Source organism: Hippocampus guttulatus, chromosome 12, assembly GCF_054856545.1.
Source record: "Hippocampus guttulatus isolate MCC_2025c chromosome 12, RoL_Hgut_1.0, whole genome shotgun sequence".
NCBI lineage: Eukaryota > Metazoa > Chordata > Actinopteri > Syngnathiformes > Syngnathidae > Hippocampus > Hippocampus guttulatus.
In genome coordinates, this window is record NC_141272.1 from 13,020,775 (window position 1) to 13,040,319 (window position 19,545).

Consider the following 19,545-nt stretch of genomic DNA (forward strand, 5'->3'; position numbering starts at 1 on the left):
CACCAGCCAATTAAATTATTATTTTATCTGAAGGAAATAAGAATATCCACTCATTTTCCAAAACATTTATTTTCACGTGGGGCGTAGTTGTGATGGATAACTGTTTTAAAACTTGAATTTACCCTCTTGGGATTATACTCAATACTATTAAATTAGAAATGAAAACCGCAGGCATAAAGTAAAGTACTAAACTATAAAACACAAAAGACAAGTTCCCTGGTCACGTTATTTATATTCTCATTTTTCTCAATCACATGAAACTTGCAGCTAAAAGGACACACAAGCCTTCAGGGGTGAACATTTCAAATGTATTTTATTCATAACAAAAATCAACCATGAACAGTGGGCATTTTACAACAGTTCCTGAGTTTTTACACAAATCATGAACACAAAAAAAGTTTGAAACAGCACTGGACAGTAACTACTGTACTGTAAAATTACCATTTTGAACAGCGTATTGCCTTATATACAATAAGGTACTGGGGGAAGAAGAAAAAAAGCATTTGCGCTTTAATGTATACAATACTGATGCAAAACTGGACAATATGTCCAATATCTACAACCCAAAAAAGTAGTAACACACAGAAGGTCACTTATACACTAACAGCACTCTAAATGTCATACATTGCCACCTTTTAATAGTAAATACTGAATTTGCAGCAAAGTGGGATAGATAGTATTCAAATCCATTGGGTACCTTGGACATGTAATGTTATCAATTGTAACTACTCTATGCTCAAGGCAGATAAATTGTGCCTCATGCTATCTGATATCCTCCGTTTTCAGTCTGCTTATTCATTGCCTGTACAACTACGGTATGCACAAATACCTTTCAACTCTTGGCCACTTGGAAGAAGAAAAGAAATAACACAATGTTGCTCACATGACACAGGTCTTGTGCAAAACAAGTTCAATGTATATAAAAAAAAAAGAAAAGTTACAAAAGACAATTTGTTCCAAGACTTGTGATGGAATGTTGCTCCAACACATCCCTTGCCATCACTTAGCTAAATGCCACAGCTTGGAAGTGAATGAATGACTTTACTGTCTAGTAGAAATATGTGGCAAATAAAAAAATAAACTCTACAAGTGAGAGGGGGACAATGAAAGGATTAGTGTTATAAAATTTGTCAACGCTATAAAAACATGAGCTAGTGCCATAAAACCATACTGAACATTACTTTGGCAAGTTGGTTTGATTTTGATGTGCATCAGAGAATAGAGTGTGCCATGTTACACTTCGAACGTAACCACCAGAGCCATTGTTCTTTACTCCTCCCTGGGTTCAAATGATGAAAGATGACTTATGGCGGAAGTGTCCCTGTAGGGGGGAAAAGAACAACCTATAACCTTACATGAGATGTATCATGGATTTCTTGCCCACAATTTCAAACAGTTCCCTGCAAATTCAATTTGTCGAAACACTCAAAATGATCAAGAATGTTCACAATCTATTTAAAACCCTGTCTGAAATCATCCTGTTATGAGGGAGTGGCCCTCTATTATATAAAATGACCCACAGGTCGCCCTACCATGCTCTACTGCGAGCCAGCGCAGGGTTCAATTTTGGTAACGCGAGGGCAGTGAGCAGAAAAAGGAGGTTGTGACAAAGCAAACAGCTACTGCCCATAAATTATTTTCACTCATAAAGGCAGCACTTCATCACCGAGGTCTGAATTGAGTATGTGGCACATGCAGCAGAGACACAATGCCAAGTACCAGTCCTCCCTCATCACCCCTTTTCCCTTGTGGATAACTCAGAGGAACATCCAAGTATGTGTATCAGAAGCTAACGCTAACCTGTGCTAACACTGGGGCTCAGTTTAGTTGTTCACGTTACAATCCTTCAGAATTCTGAACAGCTCACTCACAGACTAGTTTTGAGGAGTATAAGAATAAGCAGATTTATTTGACAAGTGGTCAAGCACAGTGCTCTAAATACTTGTCTGCAAGTAATTAAAAAGTACATTTTACATATCATCCCGCCTCGAACTCTAGTATATGCTAAAATTTTTTACCTCATCTGCATCGCCATAGTCGACAGCATTGTTCTGTGTCGGCCAACTGAATCTGTCGTAGAAGACGACACAATGAATGCATATTTTGTCAATGCGGGAGTAAATGGATTGCTATTTGACACTCACTCGTTTTCATTTTGGCCTTTTTTGGAGGAGAAGGCGCGTGAAACGCAATGCCAAATGCAGCCGAGCACACAGATGACCGCTATCACGCCGCCGACAGACTTGAGGACGATGTCGAGGATGTCCACATCATCTATCGAAAAAGGTAAATACACTCTTATCTGAAAACATGTTCCAATATACAAATAATTAATTAGGTACAGTAGCACAGTCTAACAAAATAATGTTTAATGCACTCATTGATGAGTGACACTCAACTCAACTGTATTTATAGAGCACTTTCAAACAGCCATCGCTGCATACAAAGTGCTGTACATGGAGCAACTAACATATATACAACAATAAAGCAATAAATCAGTAACAGGGATGGTAGAAGGCACCAAACAGTAAGACTAAGATCAAATCTGAGTCATATGAGTCAAACGCCAAAGAATACAAGTGAGTTTTGAGGCACTGTCACATCCATTTTGGATGTTTATTATTGTGGTTGTAGTTTTGTGGAGCTCTTGTGATAGAGTTGACAAGGCACACCTGTACAATAATCATGCTATCTCATCAGTTGCGATCTCCTAATTGAAATAATCTTAAAAAACATCCTTGAAGATCCTGATGGAGGTTATCATAATTCAGGTCAGTTCAGGTCATGAAAAAAACAAAAGTATTGCGTTACGGTATATTTTATTGTTTAGTGTATTTTAGCATTACAATAATTCATTACATGTTGGTGTATTAATTATGACAGAAATATGAATACTGTGGCATAAACTTCACATCTGTCCTGGGATTAATAAATATGTTCAGCACTGTGTAATGATTAATAACCATTTGTTCGTTAGGTAATATGTTTTGAATGGCCCGAGGAAGACTTTATAAAAATCAAAAGAGACCTTGCAACAAAAGGCGCATGTGAACCTACTGAAGTGTCCGGATAGCTGGCAAATCCTTTTATCATCATGTGTGAGACAAAGTGCCATGAGAAATACAGTGGATAGTCACAGAAAACCACACATACCCCTTTGAATTTTTGCATACATTCTGGTACACATGGATGTGATCTCAGTTACAACTGTCACTGCTCTACTTGAAATCTTCATTCGCAATGTCATATTCTATACCGTTCACGTACTCAAAGGCAAACATTTTCCTCATTGTTGTCAAAAGTGCACACGCAATCATATGTCACTCACAGACTTCCATCCACTGAGAGGGACACTGGGCGTGGCCGGCGTCATTCTTAGCTTGGCAGTAGTACTCTCCTGCGTCCTCCTTCCTCACCCTGCGGAATTTCTGAGGGGAATTGTCAAGTCAGTCTTGTGACAGTGCACAGTCGGCAAAATGTAAAATATGTCTTGCATCCGGCCTTTACATCTGACGACAAACAAATACAGACAAGGTCTTAGAAGTGCTTTTTTGGGGGGTGCCCGAATATGCTGAATGGACAAAAGTATTTGGACATGAGAGATTTAGGGAAAGGTAAATTCTCTTCCTGTTAGGGCTAAGGTGGGAGTAAGTCACATACAGTATGTGCAAGTCACAAGGTAGTCTCAAGTTGTAACCTTCAAGACTCAAGCATGTCCCGCTTTACCGTGGGGAATAGAAAATCAAGCAAGCCGAGTCGGCCCCAAATTTGTAAAAGTCTAGTCAAGTCCTTACTTGGTTCAGGCAAGTTATCAGTGAAGTTATACAATCTTGCTCAGTCACAACAAAAAGTGATAATTAAATGTTTTTTCATCAATCCCAACACCAAACAGTTTATTTATGCCTTAAAAAGGTAAATAAACAACAGACTGAGATTATGATTGATTAAAAAATTGTTGACTTAAAAAAAAAACATGGTGTTGCATTTCAAACTCAATTCAACTCTACTTTATTTCCAACCAAATAATACAATTAACAATAAAACATCCACTTTAATGTGACCTATAACTTGTAAATCACAAATGGGCTTTCCTTTTGTTTAGCACTTTTCTACTTTCAAGCTACATTCTCAAATTGCTCGACACTGTCTCTTCATTCACCTACTGATGTCGTACCAGGCTTCCGGTGTCAGCGTTAATGGTGTACGTGGCATTGATAAACTTGGGGGTGTTCTTGGGGTCATGTGGAAGCTCCTCGTTGTTTTGGAACCAGCTGTAGACGGGTGCCGGGAAACCCTCGTTCTCCAAACACCGGAGCTCGGTCGACGTGCCCACCGTAACCGCCTCAGGCACGCTGCACCGGGGCACCACAGGTTTCACTGTGCACAACATAACATGTTCCCTCTTGATTTGTCTTGAAGACGGACTGCTGTAGACCTTTTTCTTAACATGTTTAGAACTAATAGACGCAGGAATACTTCGGGTGGCAGAAAGCAAGTGACTGACCTAAACCGAAACAATGGCAAACACTTTTTGGAATTGTGCCAGCGGCGAGCAGATGTAGCCCTGAAGGTGTAGTTTTTTTCTTTCTTTTATTTTTTTTAAATTGTACAGTAAGTTATGACAGGAGAAACAGTAGGTGAGGAGGATAAATTGAGTGGATGTCGTCAATTGTTGTACAGAGAGCATAGCAAGACTGCTTATGGGCAGTCAAGCTGTTTAGCAGTTTTGAAGATTATAAAACACAATAAAAGGAATCGACTCATCTTCCCTTCTGTTATACATTAACAAAGCTGGATTTTTTTAGGTTTCGTTTTTCTTGATTTCACCCTTGTACAGCAGCCATAAATGTTGACGTCTTCTTTAAAATTGGACAGTCTCATCCTAGAAAAGAATCATTCTATTTCTGTTATTTCCTAAGAAATGTTTCTGGTCTTTGTGGCATAACTCCGTGTAGGGCACAGGTGTCAAAGTCAAGGCCCGGGGGCCAGATCTGGCCTGCCCCCTCATTTTATGCGGCCCGTGAAATCAAAGCAAACATGGCAACTTGCTAAAATATGGAGCAAAATTTCAAATTCTCATTGTAATAAATAAGAGAAATATTGTGAGAATTTTCTTGTTGCCAAACGCTTCATTAAAGTAACTTAAACAATAGTTGGATACATTTGTAATTCTTGACTTTTTAAAATATGATTTCAGTCATAATGGCCCTCCAATGGAAACAGTAACTAAAATGTGGCCCGCGATGAAGATGGGTTTGACACCCCTGGTGTAGGGGAAGTATTGTTTGCGTATATTTTCCCTATTGTGATGTCACAATTCCTCAAATTTCCGAACAACTGGCTCACAAGTCATATTTGGGGCATAGGCTGCTTCTTGGTTATTTAATTTCACACACCTCTCACTGCAAGACTAATAAGAATCTCATCAAAGTCCCTCTGATCGTCGATGGCGGCCACCTCGCAGCGGTACTCGGCCGTATCTGAGCGAGTGGCGTTGAAGATCAGAATGTTGGCCGGCTCTCTGAGCTGTGCCCTGTTCTCCAAGTCGCCTTTTGAGGGAAGACAGAGGAAAAAAAAGAAAAAAAAACACTTTACAATGGCTGATTGAAACACACAGTAGGACTCGGGTCAGGATGCAAACGGAATTTAAAGCAGAGTTCTCTCAGAGCGCCATTCATTCCCCTCAGCTTGGCCTGTCAATTTACCTGCTATCTTCCTTTGGAAGTAAACATAGCTTGGAATGCCATTTCTAATCTTCTTCCACTCAATCCTCGGGTTGTTGGTGGAGATGGACTCTATTAAGCAGGTCAGCTCGACGGCTGCAAAGAGGAAGGGAGTAGAAAAAGCGCAATGCAAATCGGGAAGGGAAAGAAAAGCTACTTTTGCGAAAATAGATTGTGGCAACTTACGCTCAAACTCATTTGCCCACACGATTTTGTCTGTGGTTCGGAGGATTACTGCGAGCGATGATGGGATGTGGCCTGTGGAAAGACAGACGAAGAAAAAACACTTAATGCTGAGTCACCCTGATGGAGTTTTCATTAGCAGACATTAGCAGCTGGGCAACTCGCCTTATAAACAGCGGATTATCATGATAAACACCCGCACACACACGCACAAGCTCTCTGCGGCGAGAAGTATTAAACGCTTCCTATTTCTATCCAAGAAGATTAACCCCAAAACCGAGTGAGGGGTACACACCGCATCACCTCCAACACGTCGTTGGCATCCATTTATGGTGGTTAATTGGATAATAATGCGGCCGGCGGTGGGTCACGAAAGGGGAAGCGCCGAATGTTCAATTGTCGCTCATAAAAACATGACGATACGGGACCGGGCCATAAATATCCCGGTGGTGACGGCCTTTTATTGTTCTGGCTTTTCTCCAGAAGCAGGCTGGAGGTTAGAGTGCTGACTTGGAGCTTTATGGGTGCATTCATTTTTCAATTTATTAGGTATGGACAGAGACGCGCTCACAGGCACAATCGAGGAGCTATATCAAAACGTGGTCACTGTATTTAGCCTCAGGAGAGGAACAAAGTTGAAGAAATAGCTGTTAGTATGATGATTACCTAAACAAATACGGGGGCCGGTGTGTCTGATATTGTATTGAATAAATGTGACAACATTTTAACATGTACAGACATCTATGGTGATATATTATTGTACACTCCAACTGAAACAGGGTTCCGACTCCTGTCTTGAAATAATTTTCCAGGACTTTTTCATCTGCTACAGTACGAGTCAAGCTTTGGAACAGTTTTATGGATAGATGAAAGTCTATAGCTTATATTTTATACTATAACTAAATTACTTCAATATTACCAAATAGGCAAAAATGAATAAATGAAAAAATGAATGGCTCCCTCACAGCTGCGAATCATTTCATCCTTCACCCCAAAAGAATGACTCGTTGCCGTTCAAAAGAATGACTCGTTCGTGAACGTCACAAGTATAAAAGCTCTCACTTAGATGTTGACATCTCAATCACGTAAATCAAGACAATGGAATACAGCTGATTGACCTATGAACTGCTGTTGGGTTGGAAAGAGCCGAACCCCATGGGAGCACCCATAGCACTGCCACAACCAGCTAAAAGCTGAATCTGTGGACTTACACTGTATTTTAATAGAGGTGGAAAAACTTAAAAACTTAATTTGGAATGAATTAAGTTTTTCTCATTTGCCTATTTTCTGTTCTGCCGTCGGTCAATGGAGCAAGTATGAAATACTGAGTGAAACATGGCCCAGTAAGACTACCTGTTACCGGTCGCTATCTCGAAGCCGTCATAGTTTCTGCGGCTCTTCTGACCTCAGAGATGTCTGAGTGCACAGCCAAATGTGCCGGCGTGCTCACTACAGCTCTATGTCACTCAACAGAGGAGGCAGGGACAGAGAGAAAGATGTACAGCGGTACAGCAACACTCTTGCACTGAAAGTCGTGAGTTTTGGCGCGTCTTTGGAGAAAATAAATCTTTACTTTGAGCGGAAAAGTTGGTAAATCTAGCAACCAAGTCGTTTAGAAACGGTGGGCAGAAGAACTGTTGTCATGGAATGTGAAAATTTGATTTGGTTGGTAGCTTGATTTCGCAGAGCAGCAGCTTTAGCAGGAAAGCCAACCCCTCGGCAGCTACTTCATCCAACTGTATTTAGATATTGCTTTTTGAAACATGGCACTCAACAAAAAGCTTCGGACCATGGCTAATTAGCCACATGCTGCTTCATCGGGGAGCTTAGGACTGTTCAGTCAAACCTCGGTTTTCGAACGTCTCAGTTTTCGACCTGAAAATGTGAGATTTTTACGCCTTGGATTGCGACCAAAAACCGGTTTTCGACCAAACTGAGCAAATCCGAATATGCCACTTGACTCCTCTCGGCTTCCTTCCACGAGGAAGTGACGCTTCCTCCTGTAGCGTTCATTGTGAGCAGATGTGTTTGTTGTGATTTACGCAAATCTGACTGTTTTTATGTTATTTCTGCATCGTGTATTCGCCCCTAATCATGGGCGAATAAAATAGTTACGGATTTCGAACAAATCGCTTTTCGAACAGCCTTCTGTAACGGATTATGGTCGAAAACCGAGGTATGACTGTATGTCTATTTTGTGAAATTGATTGAAGAGCTGTTGATTCACTCTCAACTAGTTTGCTGTCTGAGGATGACAGGACATCTGACATGACTCCGCTTGATCCTGCACCACTATGGAAACAGGATTTCAGAACATTCAGACATGAGTGTTTCATAGTTGATCAAAGAAAAACGAGTCCATTGTCAAGTCCTTACTCCACTTTCCAGAGACTAAACTAGTCATCATAGTTGGCGTGAATGGAACAATATGCCTCAAACAAGCACGATAGACAACGGGTTGCATAGAATTTTGATAAATGAGCTGGATACAACATTAGAAACAACTAAATGCACCACGAAAGGCCATTGTTTTCCTTTTAAACTGCCCTTAGTTTCCACGATTTTCAGAATTCAAAATCATGTCCGCACTCATGGCCGATCAATGCAGCCGCGATGTTTCACACGACTTTGAGGTCCAAGTTCACGAGTGCGCCCTACTCTTATTCACTGGCAACTTTGTGGCACGCAAGAAAGCCGCAGAAAGCATAACGTGGGGCCTGTTAATAGTTAATAGGAAGAAAGCTAGAAGACCACAGAGGAGCCCAAGCCTGATGTTGCAACATGACATGAGGACACTCCAGACCAGAGCATTATCTCAACCATTATGTGTCGTCACGTTGACAGGCGCGCTCGCTTGACAAACTGAAGCATCGCTGCTAAATTATAAATTCATGTCAGCTGTTGTTTTTTTACACCCTAAACAATTATAATGCCAGCTTTCCGTGCAGGTAAAAGCCTTCATGTTTGAAATGTATGCAGATTATGAGCAATAAACAAAAAGTGTGGGCGCCGCAAAAAGCAGAAGCGCAAATTACTTAACCGTGCTTAAATGTGCTGCATATTTAATCATCATTCTTGTTTGTCCCGGGGCACACTGAGCATACAGTAACTCTTAAGGTTTAAGCTGTCCTTGCTTGAGTGGACTCCTCAAAGCCATCTGTGTTATTTAAGTAAATGCCAATTTTTTCTTTTTCCCCAAGTAGCCTGATGTCAAAATTGGAGGGGTAGGGAGAAAAGGTGAATCCACAAACTAGGCTTATTTACATTTTGCAGTAGTGCACCATTAAGGGCTGTAATATTGGTATTTTCGCTAATTTAATACAATACAATACAATACAATACAATACATCCTGATTTATCGAGCGCTTTCACAACAGCTGCAGCTGTAACAAAGCGCTGAACAAAACAGCATAAAGTCCCGCAAAATTAGGTACACCATTTCTCTCACATTACAACTCCTTGTAAAATAAGATAATATATAGAATATGAAAATAAAGTTGTAATATTTTGATAACCACTTGTAGTCTTTGAGGCACAAAGTCAGAATTATTTGTTAAAAAAAAAGCATAATAAATATTATGTGTATTTTCAGGAAATACAGGTATTACATCTTCAAAAAAATTAACTATTCATATAGCGCTATCACAACAGCCACGAACAGAAAACAAAATGATGAAAAAATTAAAATTCTCATAAAACATTATCGTATAACTTTTTTTTTCTCATAAAATTGCAACCCCAAGTTAATTTTCAGGTGAGAATATTTCTACTATAATCATGTAAAATTACACGTTACAATAATACAGTTATCTACATTAAATAATGATGACTTTCTCTTAATTTTACTATTTTATAACTATTTCTCAAACAATGTTTTCATCATTGTTGTCACATTTTTGTGTAAAACTATAATTTATTTTTTTTTAAATTGGGAATTTGTAAAAATGTAAACATGCAGTCCCACTTTATCCTCTGAATAGTTGCTCCTTGTTTTTGTAATTTCATCGTTGTAATTTCAATTTTTAGGTTTCAAAAGTGTTTTCTCATGAAAAATTTAAGAACATGAATAAAATATGTGAATTCATTTGTAGAAATATTTTGTCTCATGTAATTGACTTTTATTTAAGTCAAGTTGCGAAAAATATTTTTCAAAATTTACTTTTTTTTTTTTTTACATCACAATTTGACTCTTTTGTGTCAAGTTTAATCTTACAGTACTTTAACGTCGTTGTTATTTAAAAATGCATATGGAGAGGCTATTGAATGAGCAGGAAGTGGGAATTCCAACCACAATGACCCCAAAATGTGGGTCATTAAAAAAATTGCTGCGGTGAATTGTTTTCACCATCCACTGGGTCTGTATTGTGTCTGTGGTGATTCTCATGTAGTTAATAGCAGTGCAAAAATGGGACTTAACGACCCCCCTGCTGGGTCATGAAGGAATGTGCGTTCCCACTGGGGGTCGGATAAAAGGCAGCAAAATGGAGGCCCAAATTAAGACAAATAAAAGCCTCGCACACGACAAGACATCCCCCTTTCCTTGTTCCCCTGCAGCTTTCTGACTAATTTAGAGGTCTTTATTCAAAGCAGCTCACTACCACACGACATCACTCCCCCTCGCCTCCAAGCAGGACACCACGAACATGCTCACACAGACACACAGACACATGCACGCGCACACCGAGGGGCCTGTGGGTGTGCTGAAAACACGGCTCCTGCCCCAACATCAAGATGTATCAATGCGCCGTCGTGCGCAGATGAGACGTGACTCCCAGGTTTCGGCTTCTGCCTTCCCTCTCTGACTTTTCCCACCCTGAACACGGTGGCGGCGGGTGAGAGCTATTTTTACTCCAGCTGTGACTGGACATCCTGAGAGACACAAGGCGAGCTTGTCCGGCAAACAATCCCATCCCCTCGCTACTTGTGGATTATCCCTTAACAGCTCCGTCCGCTGCGGACAGGCCAGAGGTGTAGCATTATGGCTTAGCAGGAAAGCGGCTGTAAAGACATGAGAGGTTGTTGTCCTCCGGTCCTCAACCCCCCCCCCCCCCCCCCCCCCCCGTGACGCACTTTTGCAAGGTTGAGAAGAGAAACATGACATTTATGGATTCAGTGCTTTCATAACACTGTGCATTTTGTTATTCTACACATATGACTCACGTTCTCACTATTGCAGCAATGAAGCGCACTTGACGTTGTCAGAAAGGCTAATAGGTCACATCTGTTGAGAGCTTGTGTAAGAGGAAATTAAATTATTAATAAAATGATAAGAAAATAAATCTGAGGCCATAATGCGACAGCAGTTATAATATTCCAAGATGGATCTTGTAAGAGTACGAGAATATTGTTGTAAAGTATGTACCAAGAATGACATTATTATATGATGAAAAATTAAAGTCATAACATGTCAAGAATTAAGTTTGATTCTTACAAGAATAAGATTTTAATGTGACATCAGTGAAGTGGTAATATTGCGCGAATTAAACGCACAATTTCACAAAAATGAAAGTCGTAATTTAGGAGAGTGAAGTCATAAGGATCCCTTTTTTCGTGCCAAATGCAAGTCGAAGAGAAAGCGCAGTCTAACTGTGTGCATGGGTGGAGTTTTCTTTCTTTTGGTATATTGCACAGATAGAATTGGGGGTAACTGGGCAGTTGGACCGATATTTGCGCCGTGGTGGGATGGAAATAGTCCTTTGCTGGCATCCCTCATTTGCATCAAAGTCATGGCGGTTCGAGCGCAGTATGCCGTTCTTGACCGTGCGGCAACAGGAGGGTCATTGGCAGTTTAGACCGCCTTCCACCCCGACCGTGCATCTGTTGGGTTGAGGCAACTCTGTGCGTTGGAATGCCAAACACAGCCCGAAATACAGTCAGTAAGACTGTTATGCTGAGCGCATGGCTGCCACGCTACCAAAATAGGGCCCATAATGTTATATGAATAAAGTCGTGAAAAGTAAGTTGTAATATTATGAGAAAAAGTTTTGAATGTAACAGGAATAAAATCCTAATGTCATGAGAATGGAAGTTGGAATATTATGAAAATCAAGTCCTAATGTTACAGGAATTAACTTGTAATGTAACGAGAATGAAAGTCGTAACATAATGACAATAAAGGCACAATATTTTGAGAATAACAGATGTAATGTAACATAAACGAGAATGAATGTCATCATGTGACGACCATAAATAACACAATGTGGTGAAAATGAAAGTTAGAAGAATAAAATCACAAGATTCAAAGAACAGTGACAATACTACAAGAATAAAGTCATATATATAGTGACCATAAAGTCTGAATTTTACAAGAATACTTTAACATTACAAAAAGTCATCATGGACCAAGAATGAAATCTGAATGCTGGTGGAATGAAAGTGAAAATGACATTCACAAAGATCATCTCCCACTACTTTGAAAATAAAAATTTAAAGACACGATTGTCAATTTTTCTCCTAGTTCATCAAGGAGATGGGGGGTCAAATGCCTGTCCCCGATCCAGGGAGGAAAACATATTTTCACCCTTTTATTGAGGTTGTCATCCTCAGTAAAATGTAGGCCGTGGGAAACAAGAAGACAATGTAACACTAAATGCTAATAGGAGCTGAGAATAAAAGCACATATGCCACACTGGTGCGTCTGTGGCACAATGTGGGTCGGCGTGAAGACAATATTGGTGAATGCCGACAATCATCTCAGCCATGTCTTAATCCCTGTGTTCTTCCAATGACTCGTCCATTCTGGGGAAACGTGCGCTCCAACGGTCACGTCCCGCAATCCTCTTCCGCGCCAAAATATGAACGCAGCTATAAAAAGCCCCTTTCCCAGACATTCCAGTGCAGCCTCTGCAAACATGCTGCGAGCGACTGGACCGTTGGGATCCACCGTGTAAAAACAACCAGCGGAGTTTAGACCGTGAGCATGTTGTCTTAAATTCTTGAGGGAGATGAGAAAGCAAGTGTTACCCAACGGCTTTTATTCTACAATAATGCAAGATTCGCTGTTGAAACAATGAAATCATTTGTAAGGAGTAAATGACTCCCTTTTTTTATCCTCAAGGGGGATGACTTCAGAATTAAGACGTTATTGATCCCAAGGGATTTTCTATCGATATTCTGCCAACCACAACCATAATTTCACCACACAACACAACAGATTAATCGGTGCAGTAGAAAAAAAGCCTACAATGTTACTGAAGTCACTTCGTTGTTATTTGCATTGTTGCATAGAATGTATGTATGTATGTATGTATGTGTGTGTATATATATATATATATATATATATATATATACACACACACACACACATATATATATATATATATATATATATATATATATATATATGTGTGTGTACGTGTACGTGTACGTGTATGTGTATGTGTATGTGTATGTGTATGTGTGTGTGTGTGTATGAGAAACATACTTTGGCCAGGGAGCAAGTCGGCTGTGTTTACCCCCACAACGGTGCAAATATCCATTTCTAACTGTGCCCGACGAAAATAGCAAAAGAAAGAAAATGCCATCCATGTGCACGGTTAGACCGGGGCAGAAAAATAAGGCCTGAATTAACGACGATATGATCCATTGTTACAGCGAATTAGTATGTTTTATCCCACCCCTACTTACTGTCTGGCAAGGTTTACTTTTTGTTATTGGAATTCTCTCCCAAATCCAACTCCCCAGACTATTAGTTTTATTAGTGTATTTATGTCCAATTGACAACAATATAACAAGGAGAAAAAAAAACTCAAGTAAGCATATGTTGCATGAAAACGATTACACATTCAATTCATCAAACAAGTCACATAAGTAAATGTAACTGAGGAAATGCAGCGCGTTACTATCCACTGCTGACAAATGCCACAACGTGTATTGAACAATTCATCTGCATAACTCACAGGCGAAAACTACTCGAAGGGTGCGAGTGAGGAGTAATCTGATAAATGAAATTCGACCTGTCAGCGCGTTGATTCACACTTGGGTCAGGAGTTCAAGCCTCACGGATGCAATATAGCGTTTATAGACACCAGCCAACACACCCGTCAGCTTCCGCTCAGCAAGGTGACCGCACGCACACACACGACACATCATCACAACACCAGCCGCATCCATCAGCCCGACTGGTTGTTCTTGGCGTGGTTGATGAGACGTCACCACCCGCCGTTCCTCTCTGCAATGGTTAGTCACCTTGATGGCCATGACATGCAAAACCAAACATGGGTTGGTGGGTGTGCCCCCCCCGCATCCCTGTGGGTGCCCCCCCCCACACACACATAGGGTTGCTTTAAAATATGTTTTTAAGATGACCATGATTATAACCCGTTCAAATCGTGATTCAGAGGGATTGTGTCATATTTATGAATAAACATAGACTTGACGCCCACCGCTCGCATTTGCGGAGTGCCGATTTGACCGTCTGCTCCTCAAATTAGACGTGCTTTTTTGCGAGTGAGGTGTAACGGGCATACGAAATTTACCAACATGCCAAATTAAACCATTGTCTCTGCACGGACATGACGTGCACTCGCTTTTACGCCAAGCGCAGACTACTTTCTGTCACCAAATTGTCAGGGGCGAGCCTGCTTCTTGTGCCAGATGAGCACAACACAGTCCCAAACAGATAAACGAGACTTATGCTGGCAAGAAAATGAACTTTCGTCTGTTTTTATGCTGAGCGCATGGGCGCCAGTCTACTAAAATAGGGCACCATAGCTTTTCTGACTTTTCTGACATTCTGATCCATTGTAATTTTGCCCTGCATGCGTCAGTCTGACTATTTGGCATAATTAGACCTGCATGGTTTGTGTGAAACGCTACTTCATGGATGGGCGATTAAAATGCCAGAGAGGGCCACAAAAAAGTGCCTACTCGGGGGTCACACACTTCCTTACCAGATGTATGACAAAAAATAAATGCTTTTTTGCATATGGGAAAAATACGTACATATGTGCAAAACATATGCTTGTAATATATTCATTTTTCATAATACATTTCTCAATGCATCTGTAAAAGGTCCACCAACAACAACATAACCGTATCCTGTATTTTTCCCACAGTACAAAAGGCTCTCTTGCATTAAAAAAAAATTTTTTTTTTAAAACAACAGCAAACAAACAAACATACCATTCAAAGACGGCACAAAACTGCTGATCAGCAACGTGAAAAATACCATTCAAAAAATATGTACACTGTTCTTGTGTGTACTACAATGTAGTGTCATGTGCAATGTTTACAACCATGGTACTCCACCAGTGCTTACGTGTAAAATGTTGCCGCCACACTGAAGTGTCTGCCTACAACATGCACAATGGCGATGTCGATGTTTACTTCATGACTTTTTTCAATCCAACACATTTTATGTTTATTGATCACGTGTCTCTTCCGATACATATTGACTGTTAATCTGCACACTAATTTACCTCCATTATTGACAAGCTTCCTTTTGCAACAAGGAATAAAAGTGACACATATTTCACAAAACAAAACCCACTCAAATGTTTTGTAAAAGTAAAAGGAAGATTCATATATGACGGATACAACTGCTTAAAGATGATTAGCATGGGTGAAAGTTTTCAGAATTGTGCTTCAATGTCAATACATTTATGTTTGTGATTAGACTCAAACTTTAATTAATCGTAGTTGCTAAATGTGAACGTGTATGACTGAAGGTGTTGTTGAATTTTCTGGCTTTCACAGTCCTGTATACGATGTGCACAAGTCTAAAAAGGAATTAAAACGAAATTTCAGACCACCAGTAAAGATTTCTTCATTTCAAACGACGCTACAGCATATGCTGTGTAGGTATTTGATTCCCATACATAGCTCTTGCATTATGTCATTCGATTCTTCAAGTGCATTGATAGTTGTGCCTCATTCTGTATCAACAGTCGACCAAAAAGCAGCTCGTCTCAGCCTCCCAAAGCCCTTCTCGCACACACTGCCATGATTTACAGTAGTAGTGAAGTGAAGCAGCATGGACGGTCTACTTACACATGAAAGCACACACAAGACAAAGTGACGCCGCACACAAAGCAGATGTTGTCCTCCTGCTTTTCGCCATCACGACCGACATGGCAGCTGACCAATAACTACGTCACGTGTTATATTTATAACACGAATACTAGTAGAGCACGAGCGTCCGTAAAGGCTACACACGCGTATGTACTGTATAGCTTGAGGTCTTACCGAGGCTGGTGCACAGCACACAACACGCTATCAGTCGCGCAATCGCCATCTTGCAGCGTCTCATTTGTCGTTCGCGCTTGCACACACGCTCGCCACCTCGCAGAAGGTACGAGGAGGATGGGGGGGACCCGGGAAGAGAGAAAGAGAGAGCGACTGAGAAAACTGGTGGATGTTGCCATCGACCAGTTTCCATAGCTACAAATGCATCAGTAATCCCTGCGTATTGTCTCGCAGGCCACAAACACATGCTCAGTCATTAGGCGCTGTAGTCGTACAGTCGGTAATATATTCATCCCGATTTAAGTTGTCACTGTAGTAATATTCTCACATTAGAATCGTGACAGGTAGAATTTTGGAAAACAAACGCACATTGAATGAGCACATTAAAGGCCAGTAAATGCACTAAAATACATTCAGTGGACAGAATTTGACTATGTTGTATACATGATCTACTGCCCACATTGCTCTTCTTACAAATTAACCTTTCATTTGCACGATGTATGTCGAGTTTTTAGGGCAAGCAAAGCAGTTCAAAACGTTACGGTATTTTTGACCCGTCGACCTGGAGAAGAACTGCTTGGAATTTTGGCCTGTACGAGCTTATTGGTGGATACTGTTAACTGAAGTGTGTCAGCCAATTGGAGAATGGTTTTCCTGAACAGGGGATGAAGCAAAAAGCTCAAGGAGCTATGTTGAGGACTTATCACACAATTTTTGTCTGTGCAGTAATGGACATCATCATCTGAAGCTTCAATTTCTGCGACTGCCCTTGTTAGTCGCCACTGATGGGAATCTATTAAAACTAGCAGTGATTGGGATGAGCCTCGAACCGTGACCTTTTAGCTTTGGTGGGTCTATGTGCAGTGTAAGAGAAAAAATATATATCATAAAATTATCTTTAAAATTATATATATATATATATATATATATATATATATTTATATATATATCCGGCCTCCCTGTGTGGAGTTTGCATGTTCTCCCCGGGCCTGCGTGGGTTTTCTCCGGGTGCTCCGGTTTCCTCCCACATTCCAAAAACATGCATGGCAGGCTGATTGGATGCTCTAAATTGTCCCTAGGTGTGAGTGTGGGCGTGGATGGTTGTTCGTCTCTGTGGGCCCTGCGATTGGCTGGCAACTGATTCAGGGTGTCCCCCGCCTACTGCCCAGAGACGGCTGGGATAGGCTCCAGCACCCCCCGCGACCCTAGTGAGGATCAAGCGGTTCGGAAAATGGATGGATGGATATATATATACTGTATATATAGTGTGTGTGCCTCTAAGACCACGATGAGGGCTAATAATACAAAAACGCTCAGGAAATGCATGTTCATCACTTTTGACAATGTGCTTGAAGCCCGGAGCAGTAACCACTGAAAACGATAATTCACAATTTGATAATCAAAAAATGCAAATCAACTAAAACTTAAAATTGATCATTTTTTATTCACCTGAGTCTGGATTTTAGTGACTTTTAATTGTATTCCACATGTGTGAATTATATGGTTTGCATTTATATCTGACTTTGACATCGGGTTTATTTAAATTTATAGTAATTGGCCGCTAGGTGTCAAGTCAAGTCAAGTCAAGTCAACAGTATTTATAGAGCACTTTCAAACAGCCATCGCTGCATACAAAGTGCTGTACATGGAGCAATTTAACATGCACAATAAACAGTAAGACAAATCGGTAATAAAGGCGGTAGAAAGCACCAAACAGTAAAACCAAGAACAAATCTAAGTCATGCTGAGTCGAATGCCAAAGAATACAAGTGAGTTTTGAGGAGGGTTTTGAAGATGGGCAGCGAGGAGGCTTGCCGAATGTTTAGTGGGAGGTCATTCCAGAGAGAGGGACCAGCAACAGAAAAGGCTCGATCCCCTCTGAGCCTCAGTTTAGTTCTTGGTACTTCTAATAAAGTCTGGTCCACAGACCTGAGGCGCCGGGCAGGTGTGTAGGGGCGGATGAGCTCAGAGAGGTAAGGTGGCGCGAGATTATTCAGAGATTTGAAAACAAATAAGAGGATCTTGAAAATAACTCTAAAATGAATGGGGAGCCAGTGAAGGGATGCCAGAGTAGGAGTTATGTGCTCCCTCTTACGAGTACCAGTCAAGAGGCGAGCGGCGGCATTCTGGACCAGCTGAAGGCGCTTAATGGAGGACTGGCTGACTCCAAAGTAAAGGGCATTGCAGTAATCGAGCCGGGATGTGACAAAGGCATGAATTACCATCTCAAAGTGTTCATGTGAGAGGAGAGGTTTTATTTTGGCCAGCTGTCTAAGGTGAAAGAAGCTGGATTTAACAACGGCACCAATTTGCCGATCGAGTTTGAAATCACTGTCCAGTTTAAGGCCCAAGTTTGAGACTGTTGACTTAAGATAAGGAGACAGGGGGCCCAAGTCTACAGGATGGAATGTACAAGGGCCACTGGGACCAAACAATATCACCTCTGTCTTCTTTTCATTGAATCTCAAGAAATTTTGTGCCATCCAGGTTTTGATTTCTTCCAGACAGGATAGGAGTGGCCTTAATGAGAAGGCGTCTTTCTTGCTCAGTGGGACATAGATCTGGCAGTCATCTGCATAGCAGTGGAAGGGAATACCATGTTTCCTTAAGATGGAACCCAATGGGAGCAGATACAGCGAGAACAGCAGAGGCCCCAGAATTGAGCCCTGTGGAACACCACATGACAGGGGGGCAGTGCGTGACTCAGAGCAGCCAAGGCTGACACAGAAGGTTCTGTCAGCTAAATAGGACCTAAACCACTCAAGAGCACTGCCGCCAATGCCCACCAAGTGCTGCAAACGAGACAGCAGAATACTGTGATCCACTGTATCAAATGCTGCAGTTAAGTCCAATAAAACTAGACACACGTGGTCTCCAGAGTCATTTGCCAGGAGGATGTCATTAGAAACGCGTAACAGGGCTGACTCCGTGCTATGCATCGTCTTGAAACCTGACTGGAAGACCTCCAAGATGTTATGTTCATCCAAGAAAATTTTCAACTGCATGTGCACGACTTTTTCCAGAATTTTGGAAATGAAAGGCAGCTTGGAAATGGGCCTGAAACTTGACAGCACATCTGGATCAAGGCCAGCTTTCTTGATCAAGGGTTGGACCACAGCATGTTTAAACTGTTGGGGAACTACACCAGAAGAGAGGCTGCTGTTGATGATATCCAAGACTGATGCGCCAACACTCGGGAGAACCTCCTGAAAGAAGTGCGGGGGAAGAGAGTCGCAAGGGGAGCCAGATGGCTTTGTCTGGCGAACTACATCCTCCAAAAGCGCCAAGGACACAGTTTCAAAAGAATTTAGCACAGCTGAACATGGAACATGGACAGAGGGGTCAGATGCGGTATTTGAGACCGGAGTCCTAGCTGTAGAGACCTTACCAATGAAAAACTGAAGGAATCTGTTGCACATCTCGGGTGAAGAATCCGAGCAAGTAGGCAGAGGGG

The 19,545-nt window shown here is 41.2% G+C and overlaps 1 protein-coding gene across 1 annotated transcript; it reads right to left on the reverse strand.

Annotated features, from left to right (window-relative positions):
* Window positions 1-294: 294 nt before the first annotated feature.
* LOC147197475 (junctional adhesion molecule 3B-like) lies at window positions 295-16,284 on the reverse strand. Its single transcript, XM_086126379.1, has 9 exons — window positions 16,092-16,284; window positions 5,910-5,981; window positions 5,706-5,819; window positions 5,397-5,549; window positions 4,175-4,377; window positions 3,329-3,428; window positions 2,145-2,274; window positions 2,019-2,070; window positions 295-1,321 (listed from the first exon to the last, which is right to left on the reverse strand). Exons 1-9 carry the CDS (start codon window positions 16,282-16,284, stop codon window positions 1,286-1,288), a joined length of 1,053 nt encoding a protein of 350 aa, XP_085982505.1. The 3' UTR covers window positions 295-1,285.
* Between the last annotated feature and the right edge of the window lie 3,261 nt (window positions 16,285-19,545).

Coding starts and splice junctions, on each gene's coding strand:
- LOC147197475 (XM_086126379.1), bottom strand. CDS start 16,284: ATGGAAACTGGTCGATGGCAACATCCACCAGTTTTCTCAGTCGCTCTC. Junction 5,982..16,091: donor TGTGCTGTGCACCAGCCTCG/GTAAGACCTCAA, acceptor GTCTTTCCACAG/GCCACATCCCATCATCGCTC. Junction 2,275..3,328: donor CTCTCAGTGGATGGAAGTCT/GTGAGTGACATA, acceptor CTTTTTCGATAG/ATGATGTGGACATCCTCGAC.